At 36.3% G+C, this 21039-nt stretch overlaps 1 protein-coding gene across 5 annotated transcripts; it reads right to left on the reverse strand.

Moving 5' to 3' along the window:
• Positions 1-1657: 1657 nt before the first annotated feature.
• Positions 1658-19301, reverse strand: pex5 (peroxisomal biogenesis factor 5). Of its 5 annotated transcripts, none has more exons than XM_038284409.1 (17): positions 19199-19301; positions 14443-14599; positions 14285-14323; positions 14011-14128; positions 13767-13904; positions 11906-11990; positions 11376-11466; positions 11070-11192; positions 9230-9343; positions 8816-8899; positions 7060-7179; positions 6829-6972; positions 6376-6446; positions 4329-4550; positions 4066-4231; positions 3806-3963; positions 2525-2771 (listed from the first exon to the last, which is right to left on the reverse strand). In XM_038284409.1, the coding sequence occupies exons 2-17, from the start codon at positions 14554-14556 to the stop codon at positions 2525-2527; spliced, it is 2034 nt and encodes a 677-aa protein (XP_038140337.1). In that variant the 5' UTR covers positions 14557-14599; positions 19199-19301. The 5 variants fall into 5 exon arrangements, with proteins under 5 accessions (XP_038140339.1, XP_038140340.1, XP_038140341.1 ...); XM_038284408.1 differs by having other exon boundaries at positions 19051-19272; XM_038284411.1 differs by lacking the exon at positions 19199-19301 and having other exon boundaries at positions 1658-2771; positions 14443-14556.
• Positions 19302-21039: the final 1738 nt, after the last annotated feature.

Here is a 21039-nt window from a genome sequence, read left to right on the forward strand (position 1 = left end):
ATCCATTAAGGGTGTACAGATGCATCTGATGCTTGTGCTGCTCCTGTGTTCAATAACAGAGGACAGCTTTGCTATATTTGCTTTTAAAGTTGGTAAAAAATTTGTTTTAATATGTTTTTAAATGAAAAATTCCAGCTGAAAATTAATCTGTGCAGTCAGTTGATCAAGATTATGATCCTGCCTTCAAATATTATTCGCTGTTGGAGCGGCTCAGACCCCCGTACACTGGCAGGCCGCTGTCACTAAAAACCCCTTCAACGACAGCTTTTGGCCCCTAATGTTCGCAGTGGCTGGAAGGCGTTTTTCATGTACGTAATCCAAACTGCAGGTACCAGAATAATAAAAGCAAACATATTTTGCTGGAAAGTTTAAACATTTTAGGTTAATTTAGGCTTTAAGCTGTTTCAAGTGAGTGATTATAGCTTTCTGCATCAGCAGCGCTGTATCGGTCTACCTGCCAGATCCCAGATAAGCTTCTCAGATTCATTGATGTGGCACATGGAGCAGAAAAAGTTTAAGTTTTCTAACTTCAGCATCGGCTGCTTGCGCAGCACGCCCCACGCCTCAGAAGGTCATAAGGTGCTGCTTCAACTCGTCAAGATGCGCTGCTCCTTCTGCTCAAAAAGAGCTGCAGGATCTCACCAATCAAAGACTTTGAATGTAACCCAGCTGCTTCTGCTGCCTCTAGCAATATTCTACCACAAGAGTCAAAGCACCACCAACATTCGAAAGTGACCAAAACATCAGCCAGAGTATAGATACTAAGAAGTTGTCTGTAGTTTCACCTGCAGAACCACAACTTTATTGCGCGTGTCAAGCTAATTGCCGATAAATTCCCCCTTTTATCCATTCTATATGCAAAATAGCATGTGAAATTGATTGTCAATCAGTGCTGCTTTATTTCACAGAAGTTTGATTTAGTTGAAGTTTTATTGTGTTACGTGTTCCCTTTATTTTTTCCGGCAGTGTATAAACTCAGTTGCAGATACAGAAAAACACTACTTTATACTTAGTTATTTGACACCTCTGATGAAGACAAAGATCATTGAAAAAAATCTGGTGGATAAGGTAGATAAATGAATATTTTAGTTTGGCAAAGGATGCCAGGCTTTTATCTGTACAGCATGCCAACTTAATAAATCCCTTCTGGTCATTTAACATGGTGATAGAAGTATCATGCTGTGGGAACTCATTTTTGTTTTCTTCAAAAGGAGAATGGAAGCTCTTTGATAGTGAGAAAACCCCTACAGGCAACAGAAGACATGTGGCTGAAGTGGAGGTCCACCTTGCAACAGGGAGCTTTTCTATAGAGCACAACTCGGGTTTTAGGCAGTTTCCTGAGTAAAGTGGGGGAAGATAAGCAGACAAACTAAACTCAAATAACTAGCTCTTAATGTCTCTTGTACCAAATGTGTAAAAAAAAAAAAATACCAAGTAAGATTCCTGTTAACTCAAAAATCACAAAGTTTCAAACAAGATCCTTTTTTATGACAGTATAATTTTGAGCATAACTTTAATACCTACAAATATGTATAATATAAGCATACCCTTTGCATACATTTTTTTTTTAAATAAAATTGTATGACTTCTAGTATTTCTAAACCCAGGACAACATAGCTGTTTGGGTCACAGTCACAACAAAAAACATCCAATGACCTCGATTGGAATCAAAGCTTTATTGCTGGATATTATAATAAAGATTGCAATCAGGATCCAAGTAACCTGAAAACAATTATAGTGCATCAATTATGTTACAATACACATGGCATATAGGATTATTTTACAATGAAGCAAAATTAGTTTAAGGGCTTCAGGAAAAAGAGCAAAACAGCGGGGAGCCAAACAATCATTCTCACGATGCATCATGTTTTAGATGTTGTCCAGTTAATTACAATGAACACACACACACCTAATCATAACAATAACAGTCCTGCTGGTTGCCAGTTTATTGTCCTGGCAGATCAATGACTACTAAGAAAGTACATATGATAAAAAAAAAAAAGCTGCAGCACTTTTTGCTGTGTACTTCTTTGACTAAACTTTTCTTTTGAAAGCACTTCTGGGTGAAAAGAAGAACTCTAACCTTACAGCAGCTCTGCAGCTTCAAATCCCTTAAATACTAGAAGTACTAGAAGTTGTAGGTAATGAAGACGGAGAGAGTACTGAGTATCATCAAAAACCAACCTAAGAACCTGACAGAAATGATTGGCATGCTCGGTGTTGTTTACATAACTCTTCAAAACTTCAAGTAAACAAAGGGAACCGTTTCACCTCATTAGCTAGAACAACACCGAGGGAAATATGAGGACTGGCAAACTTCTGAAACACAGTAGCAGCTTGTTTTTTCTTCCCTAGCTGGAGACTGATACTGCATTATAGTACTCATTTAAAACACGTGAAGCTCCAACATCTCTGATGTCACAGTGTCCCCGTGTCCAATTTATTTCCACATTTTTGCTTCACCCAAACACTGACCTCCCATCTGAGCACATTCACACTCAATAAACCCCCGCCTGATTAGTTCTCATTCACTTCCACCCTCCACCTCTCTCTGGTTAAAATGAGCCAGCAACGTGTCCAAGTCTCTTCGGTCGGCTGCAGCGTACAAAGAGCTCTCTCCCATCATGCTGAGAGCCATCCGTAGCGTGGACCAGATGTTGTCAGACATCACCACTGCTGCTGCGCCTCCGGGTCCCCTCGCTGCTCTCGCTCCATCTCCTGCAGCCTGTCGCTGGAGAGAGAGCGCTTCCAGAAAGTGCTCCACGGCTTCTCTATGGACAGATTATTTTTACACATGTATTAAAGTCTAGTGCGTTATCAATACCTAAAGAGACCACAATTGTTACTGATACAGTGACCATGAAGGATGTATAACAAAATGGAAGAAGCTGTTTTTTAGCCAATTAAGAACAAAAAGCAAGTCTTGAACAGACTGACAGACTCTAAATGAGGTGGAAAACTAACACAGCATTAAATCAATGCATCCCAGCTTTGACTCAAAGTATTGGCAGCATCATGCTGTAGGATGAAAGGAGAGCTGGTTAGACTTCATGGATGGAGAAAAATACTGAAATAAGCTTCAGCTGTTTTTGCAAAGAAAAAAAATGTATATAGTCACTCTAAATGTCAAATTACATTGGAGCTCTGTATTTATCCCATCCATTAGGGAGCAGTGGGCAGCTTGGAGCACACAGGGAGCAATCTAAGGCTAAGGGTATTGCTCAGAGACAAACAATCTGAAAGCACAAGACGCTTTTCACCTTCTACTTGAAAACTATTTTAAAAATCCATATGGCTCTTTTTTTTGCTCCAGCCAAATAAATCCAACTGTGGTTTGCAGACATTTCAAAGTTTCTGAATCATTTAGCCAGCCAGACTTATATTTTATAATTATTTCAGGATGCATAGTGGCCTTTATAAAAGAAGTTGGCTTAAATAGGGAAAACTGTATAATCAGTATGGTTTATGGTACTCATTTCTGTTTGCTGTAATACTTATTTACATCATAATCTCTAAATGGGAATGTATGCTTGTTTTATAAACTAATAACCAAATTTAGATGATTTAGTTTCAAAGAGAAAAAAAAACATAAAATATTTTTGATCTATATCTCTTATAAACAAACCGCTTATCACACAATAAAAAAAAAAAAAATCCATAAAGAGAATTTTAAATGAGACAGAAAATGGGAATTTAAATTCACCCTGCAAATCTTTGCAGTTTTCCTTGCCGAGGGATGTATGATACATTTTACAAATGTTGTATTATTACCATAAGTATGTTTCCTAAAAAGACATTTGCTCACCTGTGAGCGCCTAAATTAACGCAGCTGATTCCCAAGTTATAGCGACTGCGGACAAAACCCGGCTGCAGTTCCAAAGCTCTCCTGTAGGCGGCCACTGCCTCCTCTGAGCGGCTACCATTGGCTAGTGTAGCACCCAACTTGTTCCACAACAGGTAATCCTTTTAATACCATAAAATAAAAAGGGGGGATAAGGAGTCTTTAGAAGGAGACTTTGCATACAGCAGGTGCATAAACATCTCATCGTTAACGTTAATACTAACCTGAGGAGTGACAGAGAGAGCAGCACTAAAACAATCCACCGCTTTGTCGTACTCTCCGCTCAGGTTGAAAAGAACTCCCAGACCACACTGCAATTGGGGGTCCACCTGAGAAGGGTCAGAGTTGGCTGCACATAGGAACAGATTCTGGACATCAGTGAACAATGATCTGTGCAGGGAAACATAGACACCAAAGAAATGAGTAAAGGAAGAGTCACCTCTTTGCTGTTAGACAGAGTTAAACATCTGTTGTAGGTCATACTCACTCAGGCAACAAGGATCCAAACCTTTCGTTTTCTTTTTCTCTCTCCTGACCGCCATCCCTTTGGCGATCCCGCTCGTACTGCTCCCACACAGACTGATATTTTGGATTGTGCTTCAGCCAGTCCCGTAACGTCTCACATGCCTGCCTGTGCAGCGATTCATTAGTAAAACTGACAGCCAAAGCCATAAGGGCAGTCAGGTTGTCCTTCTTCAGGTCTATACATCTGTTTACAAAGAGAAACAAAACGGCGAGGAAAAAAGTTAACAGGAACTTTCACAGATCATCACTCAGTCCTTAGCTACCGTAATGACATGTCTAAAAATCAACAAGTACTCTTTTAATTCAGATGCCTTAATAATGATGGAGCTTTAACTCATATTGTTTCAAATGCTTTAAGAGACTTTTTCTGGGGCCAATTGACTCCCTTTTAGACCATTCAAACCTGGAAGACTGCAGAATAAGTGAGGAGGAACTGCACTTCTCCCTATAGAGAGCATAGCAACCTATGCCATGATTCTGAACCTCTCCAGATTGGACAACAAGACAATAAAATATTCCCCTGAATAACATTTCTACAGGTCTCTATATTACAGCAAAAGCAGTAAAATAATCAATTCCAATATTCAGCTTCCCCATCATGTTTTCACATTGCTACTTTCAGGATGTCACCAGACAGCATTAGAGTTTGGTATTATGACAGTTAAGTCAGCTTTTACTAGCCTGGGTGCCAGTCCGAACTTAGTCCCGCCCACAAGGTTTGAGTTCGGGGAAGTTCGGTCTGGCTCTGCTCCATAGTAGCGCGAGTATTAAAGCCCACTGTCAGGCGATCCAATCAAATTGTCAGGGCGGGCTTTATACGATGATGGACAGATGATCAAGAGTAACGTTATCAACCACGTGACCAAAGCGCGCTTGGGTGACAACAATAATGGCTGCCGCTGGAGAGTTTGGGTGAGTAGATTCTGCTATTAGGTCTATTCTAGAAGATATCGACAGCAAATTAATTTTAAAAGAGGAAAAGAGAAACGTGATCAAGTCTCATCTTCTTATTCTAGGCGTGAAACTGCACGCTTTGATTTTTGTGGACAACAACTATGCCTCGCTTAAGATACGTCACGCACTCCGTTGCTCTTATTGGTTGTAGGTCCATCCAATTGAGTGCAGAGGCATTTTTTTCCTGGTTCGTTCAAAACACGCCCCATAATCACAGCTCTATGGAGCAGTATCAGACTCATATTCTGACTAGAATTGAGTCGGACTATGTCAGGCTAAGCTTTTACTTCTCTGATGCCCAAAAGCTTAATTTTTTAGCCCAATTCCAATCTTCTCAACTTTACAGCCTATATTAATATGAGCAACAGCACAACCTGTGAAACAAACTTAAAATATCTAAGCAGTTTAAAGCTGTTTTAATAATACTAACTTTCACTTTTTCTGAATTCCTATTACACATGGGACTTTAAGTGAAAGTGTCCCAGAGGTAAGACAGCAACCAATCCGGATTTTCATAAAGTTCATGGTCTGGTTTGGTCCACATTCCTCGTTCTGTGACCTTAACTAGGTATATCCCTATATCAGCCAAAAAACAAACTTTGGTATGCATCAACGTGCATCTAAACTTTCCGATATAAGTGATAGAAACAATCTGCCTAGCAGCCTTTTTGCTCATTTTATAAAACTACAGAAGTATATGTCATCTTTAAAACGTTGGTAAATTGCTGCAGACTAATGCTGTTTTTCAAGTTGACCAGCAAAAGAAAAAAATTATTATTTCATATTAGTAATAAGTAATTCTATCATGATCTTAATCTAAACTGTACAGTTCAAAAGAAAAGGCAGACCAGACCTCAGAGGGCATGATTAAATTTTTATATGAATGGTCAGCTGTTTATTAAACAGATCTGTCAAATCCTGATAATTTAAAAGGAAAATTAGATGAAAAAATAAAACACAGCTGTCTCAGTTTATTTGATTGGCTTCTGATTCAACCAAAATAATAGATGGTTAGATCCAATTTAAAGCGATATTCTGCATTTTTCCACTCTCACCTGCGGAGGGCGCTGATAGCAGCAAATTCCTGCTCATTCTCTGCTTGGCAGGTTCCCAGATATTGCCAAGCCTTTAATAAAAACAAAAAAACAACATAAAAAACTATACATTCTTTTATCTGTCCTCGGTTGTTTATACATGTTATCTAAAATGTTTTAAGCAAAAATTCAGGTTTCTTTCTGGCAAAATTCTACGAACGAGTTCTGGAAGTTGCTTTTAACTTTGGGTTTATCCAAATTAACAATTCATTATACTTAAAAAACAAATTTTGGAGTTGGATATTTTATTAAATATAGGCCAGTTAAACTGAAGTTAGTGTTTAAAAAAAAAAAAAAAAGATCCATTATGTCATAGAGTAAAACATGTTCATTAAAAATTCATCTATTAGTTCAGTAAAGTTAAATTTTTAACATGAATATTTCAAGATGCAGAGAAAGAATTAAGAGTCTGACCAGCTGGTTGTCTGGTTCCTTCTGAACAGCACTTTCAAAGAAGCGCACAGCTCCTGGGATGTCACCCGCCTCCATCTTCTTTAGACCCTCTGAGAAAGGGTCTGGGTGGGATAGGTAGGGGTTCTCCTCTTCAAACTGATACCCCTGTCACAAAACACTAGTTAAACTGCTGAACTCAAAGTGTTCAGAAACAGATATTGCTGGGTTTTTACTGAAGCGTGACATCTTTACCTTATCATAAGAGGAGCTAAGCAGCTGATCGTAGTCAGACAACCATGGATGACTTTCTGCATCTCTCTTGGCCATCTCCTCCCACTCCTGCTGCAGCTTCTCCCAGAAATCAACATCACTCTGACAAAATCCAACATGTACATATTATTACTGTCTGCTTTGTTTGCACCAGACAAGACAAATATATTGATTGATTTCGAGAAAGTTTATAAAGTGAAGTATTGAATGATAAAGAACCAAGAAATCAGCTGGTCAAGAGCAATGGAGGATTTTTAGCTCAATCCACCACAATCAGTGAGTAAGCTAGCAGATAATCAAAAATCCAATCCTCTCCTGGACAGTGAACATACCATACCTAAGCATCCAGGTCCTTTCAGGTTACAAGAGAGAGGCCACAAAATTCAGGAGATAACAGGAAGGCTAATGGAAAGCCGAGCCTTCAACCTCTGTCATGATACGTACAGGATTTGAAAAGGTTGGAAGCTTTTTGGATATCCCCTTCAAGAGGCCCTTTCAACAGACACATCTGTCCCAAAGCACAAAATGTTTGCTTCCCAAAAACAGCTAAAATAACATTTTAAGCATGTCAATCATTTAAAAATTACTTGAACCTAAAATACATATATTAAATCATGGTAGTTTTGATACTGTTTTCAATAAATATTCTATAAAGGCTCCTATTTCAAGCTGAAACAAAGGACAAAAATTATTTCCTTCAATTAAATGTATGCACATATTCATTTTTAGAATAATTATGCCTTGAGATCACAAGATCTGATGCATCAACATATTTTCACGGTCAAATTAAAGTTTAAGGTCCCACTCTAGATCCCAAGGACAAAAATAGCATATTTAAAAGACTAAAATAAAATAACTGTTGTTAAAAAAATTCCATGTGCAGTTTCTTTCCCTTCAAAAAAGTTGAACTAAGAATGCTTTATACAAAAATATTTTTATCAATCCAAATAATATTCTATGGATCTTTTTAAGATTAAAAATGCCAGAACATAAAAAAAAAAATCCGTAAAAAAAAAAAAATCCTATGTCAATAAAACACATTTTAAAGAGTATCACTGTTATTAATTAAAAATATTATATTTATAATTACTAGAGTACTGAGATGGGTCAATGTTCAGCAGCAACTCTTTTAAATTCATCCTTGGTTTATGTATTTATTTAACTGCATGTAGGGCTGAAACTAACTTATCATTTTGTAAATTGAGCTCTAAATTTTCTTTCTATTAAATCTCACAGAGGAGAAATTCACTGGTCACATACTATGCCAATATGTGACCAGGGAATTTCTCTGCTGTGAGATCAATAAAGCTCATCTAATCTAATCTAAAATTAGATAGTAGATGATTCATTGTTGGAGATTTAGCCCAGAATTTGAGCAAGTCAGTGCGAAACCTAAGCCACCCGAGTTCTAGACGGAGCATATTTACAGACCAAGGAGGATTTTCATATTGATTGCAAAATGTATACCAAATTCTTACTGTTTTAGCTTGATCTCTACTCTGAAATGACACCTTTTAAGGTCTGAATATTCCACTCAGCAATTAATTGATAAATAAGTTGGCAGTTGTATAGATCTGATAAATTGTACCAGCCCTAACTGGGTGCTTTAAAAAGAGAACAGGGATCATAAATCGAACACAAAACTATATTCATGCTGATCTAAGAAACACTTCCTCATCCCTTTTAACTCTCCACCTATCTGAATACAGAGGCTTCAACAACTCCATTCTTCTCGTACCTCCACTGCAGCTTTGGCTTGTTGAAAATCTGGCCCCACTGTGGTGAACTCGTCCACCCAGGCTTCAGCTGACTCCTCTGACACCTGAATAGCAATGGAGAGCAATGACAATAGGTGCCACGAGTCTGTAGGGGCTGGCTAAGCAAACTGTTGCAGGAATGGATGGTGACATTTATAAAAAGGAAAGAAGAGCCAGGAGGTGAATGTAAAGGAAGCAAAGATGAAAGTGAAATAAAAACTATAAAAGATCATTTCTAGTTGTGCCACTACATCTTCCTGATTTCTAATATTTTTAATAAAAAACAAAGATGCTTAACAGCAAGGATACTAAACACTTAATGTGTCCTAAAAAAACAGCTATTATATATTCTTAAAAAAAGCCTACTGCTGCTGCTGCGACCACAGAGGTCCTACCTGCCTGACGACTTTGGCCCACTGCTCTGCTTGTTTAGCTTTAACTTTCTCAATCCTCTGATTCTTCTCTGGAGGTTCCAAGGGAAGACTCCCTCCCCCCGTCTTTGTCAAGAACTACGATAAGGGGAGGCAGTGGCACACAGATTCATGTTTTGAGGGGTAGGAAGTGGTTAATGGGGATTATTTTTTTTCCAGGAAGGGTGGGCAGAATAAGTATAAAGTTAAAGCAACATTCAACAAATGGTAGTTGTTAATAAAGGGAATGGAATATCAGGAGTTTAGGGTAAAGTTAAAATGGGAACAATATATTTAAAAATTATGCCATGGAGAATGGAATACAATCATAGCATCAACATGGAGGGCATTTAAATCGAAATTATAAATCAAAATATAGCATAACATAGAATAAGTAAGAAAATAATGTCTGAATAATATGATCCAAGATAGAAACACTGAGATCATTTTTTAGAATTTGGACCCCACTCTTTAACATATTCATTTATTCTTAACAGCAAGGAAATCTATTAGACAATTTCTTTAGAAATTGTTTAAGATAGGCAGTCTGCTGCGTCTCAAGCTTGAACAAGTAAAAAAAAACCTAAAACCATATTATCAGCATCCTTGAAAAGAAGAGCTACCTTTAAGTGCATCAAAGAGCTAAATGTAAAGGTGAATCATTAAAGGTTAAACTGTATTTTTTAAGATAACACAGCAAGTTAAAGCTGATGTTGGCAGACATATCAGCAATTTAAATCAGTGAAACAATTTCAAAATTTGCCATTAGCTACAAAATCAAAAGTGATCTATGCATAGATAATCATCTTTATAAATTCTTTCTCGTTACTAGGTCCAATATAAGAGATTTATATCTATATTTATCTATATTGAAGATACTGACAAGGAATTCCTAAATTGTATGTTTCATATGAAACATTCTTTATGTTAATTAATAATAAAGTATCCCTTATTTTTTGAAAACTAACTGATGAATTAGTTGAGTTATGTTTAGGAGATATGTAAGTTTGAAAAAAAAACAAAAAAACAATAGGTTTCAGGAAAATATTGTGCAAGTTTCAGTAAATACAGAAAAAGTTTTACAAAGTAACCAGAAAGTAAATTGCATGTAACTTGCTTACAGGAAAATGTCAGTAACTATTGGGAAATTTGCAAAAGGTAACTTCTAGAAAATAGCCTGTAAATTACAGAATATTAATATTTAAGTCCCTTGAAGTAATCCCTCAAATGTAATAAACTAAAATTCGCCAAAGTAGTTTTCAAGTTACAAGAAGGCAATCCCTTAGCTTTCAATAAGAACCCGCATCTTCTGCTCAAATATTGAATGTTAAAAGGATTTCTTCTCTTTTAACATTAAATGTTAATTTTCAAATCCAATTCTTGTTTTGTTTATATTCTATTGTTTATTTTTCATTAAATATATTCCAGAACATAATGATATTTAACAGATCCAAAAATGTGCAATCCTCTTTTTATACCTCTAAGAGACTGAAACATCTGCTACCAAATCAGGAACAGACGGAATATTGGGCCAACATGGAAACAAACCGAGCTTTTCTGTACGCGCACAGAAAACAAACCTTCCCAGCGATGATTTTTAGAGATTGTCTCACTGCAAAACAAACTTCATCTCCTAAGCTGTGCAGCCTTGAGATTCATATTACAAGGAGACTTGTGGCTCTATTTGGTTACATTTGTGGAAAATGTTACACAGATGAGTCACTTGACAAAGCCTACGCTCTACAAAAATGAACCAATTTGCTCCCCTGATATGCTGTGTTCCCAGTTTAAAACCATTCCCTCCTCCGTGAGCAGTGACTCATACCTGGTTGAGGTTGGAGGCCCAGTTCTGAGCCTCCTCGGCCTGAACTTTATCTGTGAGCTGTCTGTCTGTTCTGCTCTCCACTGTCACACTGCCCTCGCCAATCTGCCTAATGAATCGCAGGAACTAAACAACAATGAAAAAAAATCTAATTGGTAAAGCTCTGCAATAAGATGAGCTCTATTGCAACAATGACATAAAAAAACATATTTACAAAGATCTATGCAGCAAAATGCAAAAGAAATGAAGAAAGAAATGGTAAAAGACACTGAAGAAAGGATGAAGATATATAGATTGAAAACAGCCAACCTCTGTGTTTTGTAACTTTGGGTCATCAACCTTTGAAACGAGCTCATTGGCCGTCTGCCTCAGTTCATCTCCAGGCTGATACTCCTTCGTCCTGTCAGATGAACAGGAAAATATATAAACATGTCAACATAACTCAAGCAGGAGGTTCAGGAGAAGTAAGACTTTCATTTTCTTGTGGTTATGAAAGCTGGAATAAATGGAGTCAGGCTGAGGGCAGAACTGCATTGTTGTTTGATGAATGAGGCCAACGAAGGCTAAGGCTCATATCCTCCACAGCAGCTTTTATTCATGGCTAAATTGCTTTTGCAGAAGACGTTTCTCATAGAGCAACAGTTTCAGAATAACAATAATAAAAAGAAAAAGTAGATAAGGCTAAAACTTGGATGAATGATATTTCAGTGGACTCGTTAAGTCTTTCTGTGCACCTCTCTCTCTTTTTATGTGTGGTGTTTGAGCTCCAGGTGTTTTGCAGCTTTCACTGTAGAAAAGCCATGTATTGTCCGAATGGACTCAGAATACTCTAATCTCACCATTCGGTCTCCTTGTCTCCAAGGTCCCCGAGCCACAGCTTCTCCTCAGACTGCTCCAGATACTCCTCTGCCCAGCGTCCCGGATCTGGAGCAGACAAAAAGGGAAATGTGGCATTAAAATGGCATCAAATCCAGACATTATACAGAGCATTTTTAAAAATGTTGCTCTACTTTTTAATCAAACCAATACTTTCACTAGAATTTAATTCTTCTTTTTTTTACATTTTATTTGATGTATTAAATTGACTAATTAGAGACATCTTTTAATTATGGCTTTCCCTGAGATGGACCCATCCACAATCACACAGTTCTGCTATCCAGTACTGATCAGGAGTTTCAGGCATGCCTTCCTCTGTTGCTTATAAATACAGACACAGAGAGAAAGTTAGGAAGAGTTGTGTTTTAAATCTCATCAAATGAGTGTGGAATCGTATCCAAGATGTTCGGCATTTCATAAACACATTGACTAATAATACTATTCTGGTCTAAAGTCTGTTATGCTGCTCGACTCTTTGGCCAGACGGCTGTTTGCTTAGTGTTAGAGCAGTCGTTATTTTGGTGCTTGTTTTCGAACTTTATAGGGGAAAAAATAGACAACCAAGTAAACAAAGAACATTATAAAGAGCATCTCCACATATGGCAAATGGGGGTAATTCACATCAATGAAAAGGGCTGAAACCAGGGTACACATAAAATGATTGAATTGAAATAAAATGTTGAAAATGATTTTTTTTAAAGTTTGGACAATTCAACTAACTTCTTTTTAGAACTTTCTGACTGATACGATATATGGCGACATCCTGTAACTACAGGAAGGTGCTTTTGAGGCTCTTCTTTAAATTCCAGTTTGAAGAAAACAGCTAAACAAGATCTCACCAACAGATTCTCACAGCTGAGCTGTGGATCTCCAAAGCTTGTCTCTAGGTTTATTAGTGGCTCTAAACTGCTTCTTTGATTGCTATCTATGTATGAATGTAAGTTTGAATAGTGCTATGTGAAGTGTTCCAAGTTAGTGAGATGTTTTTTTTAACTAACCCTGCTTTAAATAAACTTTATTATTGAGAAGTGCTGGGTCCTTCTTCCTTGGTTTTAATGATATTTATGTTAAATTACACACAGGTTGACTATAAACTTATTACGTTTCATCGCATCTGAAGGCAGTTGGCTGATTTAGATTTTATTTAGATTCAAGAGAGTAAGAAGTCCATCCATCCATTTTCCATCAAGCCTATCCCTACTGGGGTCAAGAGGGGTGCTGGTGCCCATCTCTAGCTGTCTACGGTCAAGAGGTGGGGTACACCTTGCAAAGGTTGCCAGTCCACTGCAGGGCTACAAAGAGATAAACAGGACAAACAACCATTCACGCACACACTCACACTTAAAGAGAATTTGGAGAAGCCAATTAACCTAACAGTCATGTTTTGGACTGTTTGAGGAAGCCGCAGTACCTGGAAAGAACCCACACATGCACAGGGAGAACATGCAAACTCCATGCAGAAAGACCCCGGGCTGGGAATCAACTGGGACCTTATTGCTGCAAGACTGATAGTAAAAAGTCCTTAATATAAATGCATGTGTGAGTTTTTAAAAATTGTATTTGTAAAAACTAGTAGTAACCCATAATCTGTTTCCTCATATTTCTCCACTCTGTGTAAAGTCCAGACAATTAGACCCAATAAAACAGACTGAAGTTTGCAGACTTGAAGAGTTTAAGAGGCAGAGTATGCTACATATGCTTATTCTGATCCCATCATAAAGACAAGACCTATATCAAACTGATGGCGACTCAAAAAGCTGAATTGCACATCACTGTTGCTTGAGGTCCTGAAGTGAAACCCAGATCAACAGAAACTCAGATTACCTGCAGCTTCAGCGATAAATTCCCTCGTCCAATCAGAATCCACCGCTTCACCAAGAGCATTGGTGGCAGCCGAGTCAGAACCCGAGACAAATTCTGCAGCCCAGTCGCCTGAGAGGGCCAGCGCTGCCACATCTGGTGCTATGAGGTAAAAAAAAAATAGCAAACGTTATGCATCTTAAGGTTTGCTTTAATTTCACACCTATTTACTTTATATACTTTATTTTAGTTAAAGATGGAAAAGTACCTCTCTGTGGAGCTTGTCTGTAGCTCTGTTGGTCAATCTGCTGCATTTCCTCTAAGAGCTGACCCATGTCAAATGTGTGTGGAGGTCGAGGTGGAGCTTGAAGAAACTCACTCACAAGCTGGAGCAAAAAAGGAGACATTATACGATATCAATTCTAGAAATATATATATATATATATATATATATTTATATATATTTATATATATATATATAAAATACAGAATTAATCCGCTGTCTGGAGTCAGAACAGCATTCAGCTTAAATCAAAACTGACCTCTTCTTCTGTTGCAATTTCAATTGGAGTAGGAGGAATCTAGGAGAAGAAAAAGAAGCCATAAAAAATAAATTAAGTTTATTTGAATAAACTGTGATCAAATGATGAAACAGTAAATTACAAAGTTTGTGTATCAAATAATAAAAAAAACAACTCACTGTCGGCGTTGAGCGGTGCCGCCATGCCCCATCCTCTTTGGTCATGTGACTCTTCAACTTCATGAGAGGATTGGCTCCCCCACATTCTGCCTCCACCAACTCCCGCATCGCCATGGCAACACAAGGATGAGGCAAGGCTAACCAGATCTCCTAAAAGCTAAAAAGAGAGTTTGAATGATTTAACCTGATCATTAGACCTGGTGAAATAATGAGGTTTTTATTCATTCGCATCTTCTTTTTTTTTTTTTTTTTTTTTTCCTTGGTGATAATTTTCTTCTTTAGCATGATAAAAAATAGAGTTTTCTTTCTGTATCTTAGTACAGTTTACATCCATTAAACACTTGTTGCTGTTCATATGTGCCCCCATCTGATTTATTCCCAAGCAGTTTCTATTGCTGCAGCTGCTATGCCCACAAGTGTTCATACTATATTCTAATTGATTATTAGTCAACCAAGAAGCCAATTTTCTCATGGGAGGCAAGATGGGAATTACCATAAAGAAAAGAAAAAAATTGGTATCACTCAAAAAAACAAAAATAAAACATTATCTTTTCTTATTCAATTAAAGAGAAGGGTAGTTAAATAAGACTGATACTTCCTGAATTAATTGAAAAGTCTTTATCCGTCTTATAGCAATTAAAAGCTCATTATTTTTTCTGGGAACTCTTTCAAACTTCCACTGGCATTTTGACTGGGGATATTGAGCAATCAGACAGAGATTTTTTCATAGTGATTTAAAAATGATTTAAAAAAATACATAAACATTTTGCTTTTTTTTGTTTAATTGCATGTCAATATGCTCTATCCAAAACTCTTCAAGTGGATACATTTTAGTTTTGCCTGGTTTAATTTCGTAAAAATCTTCTTATATAAGTATAGTTCAATTTAAACATGGAAGTACATTCCCCCAACCTTTGTCAGATTTCTATAAATTAAAAATGTTGCATTAATGTCTATTTTATCGGTTGATACGTTCTTATACTCAGTTATGAGACATTTTTTATTTTGTAAAATGAAAAAGTTCTGATTTCTTGTATTTGACCTAATAGCCAGAAAGCAGAGATTTTTAATGGAGACCAGCCAATTTGATATCTGACTGACACTTCTCTAAAATCAGGCTGTAAGACAGCTAATAAAGTATAGTATTGAGAAATTCATAAGGTAATCTTTAGAACAGGAACTCATTATTACGAGTCATCAGGAGAAGGTACACAATAAGTTATGTTTTTTTCAAAGTGGACAGAAGAGACTAATGTAACTCTGGAGGGTCTAAACCCTGCAATAACAGGCTTGTGTCACATAAACCAAATCAAACCCCATCTGCTGTTTTGCATGACATTCTCTGGCCTTATGTGAGGCATTAATAATGAGGACACGAAGGCCTGGCAGGCACGGAGACATTAGCTGCTTGTTTCAGCTGCTATCAGATCATTCTGAGCTTTTAATGCTCCTACAATATTTTAAAGAAAGGATAAGGCAGCAAAAGCAATGACTATTATTGTAGGGAGATGGTCCTCTAAGCTCAAACTTATTTTACTGTTTTTACGTGATAGTAGAAAACGTTTCCATTAGAGGTGCACCAAGAAACAATATTTAGCTTCTCTGGCTCTAACAAGTGGTTGAGAAATCTCCTTTCTATCAGTTAAAGAACCATACTGAATGCAGGTTGTGGTCAGAAAAAAAAGATGTTCTTATCTGAGGACACTGTTAATGGGTGAATGTCAGTGATTTTTTATAAAATAAAGCAAAAAAAAAAAGCATAAAAACATTTAAAAGAAAGAGTTTTCTACAACATACATCACTATGTCTGTTCATTCAGGCTGCAACAGAGACAGAGGCCGTGTCTCAATCCAAACATAATGCAAATTTTGAACAAATTTAAACAATCTTGACAAAATGAAAAATGCAAATTCAACATGTTTTCTATTGGTGGAAGTTAACCAGGCGTGGTAAATAATGTCGTAATGTCGTCTTATGTTAATGTTACGTTTCTCAGTAATTAATAGGAAATAGAAACAGCAAACTAAGGCAGATCACATATTAGTAATTGACCAAGCTTTTTAATGAATGTGTAGCAATCGGGAAAGCTGTACTTCCTTTATTGGGTCAGATAGTATTAGTAATGTTACACGGCACGCCATCCAAGGATGGTGAGAGAGAGAAATGGGAGCAGCAGCAGGAACAGCTGGTCAGTCACGTGAGGTAAATATATAAATCAGAACCTATTTTATAAATGTGTTCTATCTCCTCTTGTGTGGATTTCTCTGGTCTAAACCACCATAAAGAGAGTAAAAAAAAAATTTCATTTTGAAGGAAAAAAGCAAGTTCTGCTGTTTCCATGCGATACACCAAATGTGCAAAATAAAGGGATAATGGAAACATAGCAAGATAAAGAGAGCAAGACTTTGAACAGATAACAGAAAGGCCCAATGCAACTCAGTAAACTTGGTCTGCAATGTTTACATCCGTTTGTTTGTCAAAGAACATGGTTTGATTCTAAAACGGCAGTGGTTAGTTAAAAATCTCAGAGTTAAAATAAGAATTGTGTTTTTCTATTATTGTTTTTATGTCTAATACATGGCACTAAAGACTTAGTGTTGAGTCCACAATCATCTTGTCTGTCTACAGAGACAGAGATATGGTATGACTTTAGCTCCTCCACCTGAAATAAGCAATTAATTACCTCTTATGGGTCATTAATTAGGAAAGCTTGAAAAAAATCAATAGAAAATCTTCTCATATCTGTTATTGTTTTTAGGGCTGCAACTAACGATTATTTTACAAATCGATTAATCAGTCAATTATATTTTTCTGATTGATTACTAAGCAGATAACCAAAGGTTCCTTAAAGAAGACTTTTCATGAAATAAACCAGATGAAACTAAAACTTTTCCACTTGAGGAGTTCTGGAAAGAGTCTACTAACATAACAGCCATTTTTTTTTCAATCTTTATTGCAAATTGTTTACATAATTTTTTACACTTTCGATAAAATTACTGCTCTAAGTGGGTTTGCTCGTCAGCTACAGGCATGTTTTACAGTTTCTATACTCCAGTTAATGATAAACAATTACTGAAATAGTTGACGATTATTTCAATAATCGATTAATCTGGTTAATGGTTTCAGCTCTAATTGAGGGTGCTTATTGTTGTCCACTTTAATTGTATGGTTATTAAAACTACAGTGTGTAATTTTCAGCGACATCTAACGTCCAGACTGCAGACCGCAGCAACATGAACATCTCCCTCCCACCGCTTCTCCCCCCCAACAGTACGGCGAGCGTTACGGGACAAAATGTCTTCCACGACGTCCACATCACCTACCTTCTCAAGTGATGAGGTTTGTTTACATAGATAATTTTACAGATAGTATTTCATTAGTCTGTGTAGGATATAGATTTCAGTTAATCTCTCCCAACTTGCCGTAGTTACTTTCGAGCGTAATGGGCGATCTCGCAATCGCTAGTTTGTTGGCTCTGCGCTGCCGTAGCGCAAAGATGTCTGCCTCCATGGCTGCGAGACCCGCTCCTATGTAATTATAAATAACGAATTCTAAGGCGACGCAAATATTAAGGTTAAGAGGCTGAGCTCGTAGATGATGATAAATAACATAGTTATGTATAATATATTACATTTCTGACTGTATATCCCTGTAATTATTACACACTGTAGCTTTAAACAGATGGGAAATAAACTGCAATGCAATATTCTAATCAGTTTGTTTCCATTCTAAAACAAACAACATACAATTATATATACATGTACACATAGATATATCCAAACACACATATACACACACATTTATATATATATATAAAATTGTATGTTGTTTTTTTTTTTAGAACGGAAACAAACTGATTAGAATATTGCAATATATATATATATATACATTCACACACACACACACATATACACATATATATATATATATATATACATTCACACACACACACACACATATATATATATATATATATATATATATATATATATATATATATATATATTGGCAACTGAGCTTCAATTTCCACAATGAATTGTCTGGAATTCCCTGTCAACTATATAAACATGAAGCCCTTTTTTTCCACTCATCTAATATGACATAGAGTGCCACTCCACATGTAGACACTTTATTGTTCTCATTGTAGAATGTAGTTCAACTGTTTACAAAGCTGCTGCATTATGATTAGGCTCAAACTAAGAGGATTAAAGGAAGATATTAATGCTCACATTATCACAGATAGGCCACAGTGACACTTGTTTATACACAGCAAATCTCCAGTTTTTGTTCTCCATGCCCTACTTTTTCATGCAAACTAAATGTTGAAATGTTAATGGGTGCAAAACTGGCAGTATTCAACCACATTTAAGGTGCTACCTGAAGCTAAGTGTAGCTTCGGATCCAAACAGCAACGTTAGTATCACTTCTATATATCCTACTCTTAACAAACATGGCAAAATAAGATAATATGAAGAAATGTATAAATACGTGTGGGCCGATTTTGTTAGCTAAGGAGCTAAGAACAGAAGGCCATGAGAATCGATCATTCCTGCAGTGTTAACCCCGAAGAGGAGCATAAGCAGGCGGGTAACGTGATGTTCATCTCACCGCCGACAGCTCCGGGTGAAGCCCAACGACGGTAGCTCAGCTCCGGGATATCTATCCACGCCTTGTTCGTCTCCTGTTTCTACTCCGTTAAAATAAGAAAATCTTCCAGCAAACGTCGGACACCTTTAGCGCCCCTTTCTTTATTTACCTTCCTTCTTCATGACCTGTGAAGCCATTCACCCACTGAGTCTGGAGAGACACTGCTAACGTAATGAAGCGTATTCTTCAAACGTTTACGTAAGAGCGTGTCAGAGGACGCTGGGCATAAAAAAGACGTACGTTTACGTAAAATATGTGCTGAATGGAACAAAGTCCTCAAACGAGCACAGACACAAAAACACATGGAGAGCCTATCGGAAGTGGCGGTTATTGCATAAAATAATTAAATTATGGTGATTTTAGTGTTGATAATGTCTAAGAAAATTATATGAAAGCTTTACACCAATAAAAAAAAAAAAAAAAAAAAAATAAGGTAATGGCCATTTCTGGTATTCTAGTATTCATGGTAAGTTAAGTGGAAGGAAAAAGTGTGGTAGAAAAGGGTAACCCATAAAAAGTAAAACTACAGCTTCTTTTTTTAATTAATTAACAAAGTGTTTGAGTAGGTAATTAGAGAAGATAAAATATTTTTGAGAAAAAGCTTGAGCAGATGGGAGCTTTGTACTTTTATATGCTGCTTTCTCAACACAGTGGAAGTTCTGAAAACTGAAAAAAAAAATGGTTTGAGAAAATAAATTATAAATAAGTAGTTTTATGTATTTTTACTGCAAGTAAATTAGGATTAATTAGGACTGAACCAAATTAATAACTTATTAAATATTTCTCAGCTATTCGGTTAATGATTCAAACAGCTAAAATGTTAACAATAATTTTAAACCTCGACTTTGAAATGTTTTTTTTTATACTTTCTTAAGATATTTTTGATGGGTTCAGTAATAGTTTAGTTTTACCTTTTGATGTTGGAAAATATTTAGTTAGTTTTATATAGATTCAGAACTTGATTGTCAAAAAAAAATCAAACCTCTGTTAAATGTTTAAAGTATTAGAACACATTGGCTTGGGACAATACAACAAGATCATAATGCCCCAACACAAATTATGGCATAAAATAAATTAAATGTATATAAACTTAGTGTTGAAATATCAACATGTTGTCTGTATGGGTGTTTACTTATCCCAGATGGATAGGAAGACATGCATTCCCCATAAAAATCAGCATTTTAGTGAAACCAGATGCTATGTAATAAAACAGGTAGTGAGGGGATAAACGTTGAATCTGATTTTTTTTCATGTTGAAACAGTCTATATGTGATGTTTTTTTTTTTTTACTGAAATATTCTCAGTTAAGTAAGTATTCATTTTAATTTGCCTTATTAAAGCTTTTATCATTGTTTGACTTTTTACATTAAAGCAAAAACCCTTGATGTATTCTATTTGAATTGTTTCACAATTAACCAAATAGAAGTACAAGAAAACAAAAGTAGGATATGGTTATAAGAATTATTCCAAGCTTTTAGATTCACACAGAGAGCTGGTAAATACATGATTTAAAAATGAAGAGCATTGCACAACTGAAAATTTACAGAATATGACCAAGGGCACCGTTACCAGTTCTCTATAGCAGTGTTTCCCTACATTTTTTGACTTGTGTACCTCTTTGGGTATTTTTTCTTACCATGAGTACCCCTCTCAGTCAAAAGTTTGCTGATTGTCAAAAAATGGGACATTCAGTAATTGTTTATAAAATTAAAATTATTTCACTTATTTTTTTAATTTGGGCATTTTATTCTAAAGCATTGCATAATTCCATCGCAAAAAAAAAAAAAAAAAACATAAATATGAATATGTTGCCTGGAAGTTAGTAAGGAATTAAAAGAAATACAAGATAAAATCATATTATACACCTGTATTTATAAAACTGGAGCTCCTCTGAGTAACTCCCTTATAATCACATTTAAACTTGATGAATTGGGAACCAAAATTATAGTC

Source organism: Cyprinodon tularosa, unplaced genomic scaffold (assembly GCF_016077235.1).
Source record: "Cyprinodon tularosa strain WSP-4 unplaced genomic scaffold, ASM1607723v1 ctg2, whole genome shotgun sequence".
Lineage (NCBI taxonomy): Eukaryota > Metazoa > Chordata > Actinopteri > Cyprinodontiformes > Cyprinodontidae > Cyprinodon > Cyprinodon tularosa.

Bases quoted from the DNA above. Each gene is read 5' to 3' on its own strand.
- pex5 (XM_038284411.1), bottom strand. From the start codon at position 14,556: ATGGCGATGCGGGAGTTGGTGGAGGCAGAATGTGGGGGAGCCAATCCT. The intron at 14,324-14,442 runs GTGAGTTGTTTT...TTCTTCTCCTAG, and splicing joins GGCACCGCTCAACGCCGACA to ATTCCTCCTACTCCAATTGA. The intron at 4,551-6,375 runs GTGAGAGTGGAA...CTTTGTAAACAG, and splicing joins GCTATCAGCGCCCTCCGCAG to ATGTATAGACCTGAAGAAGG.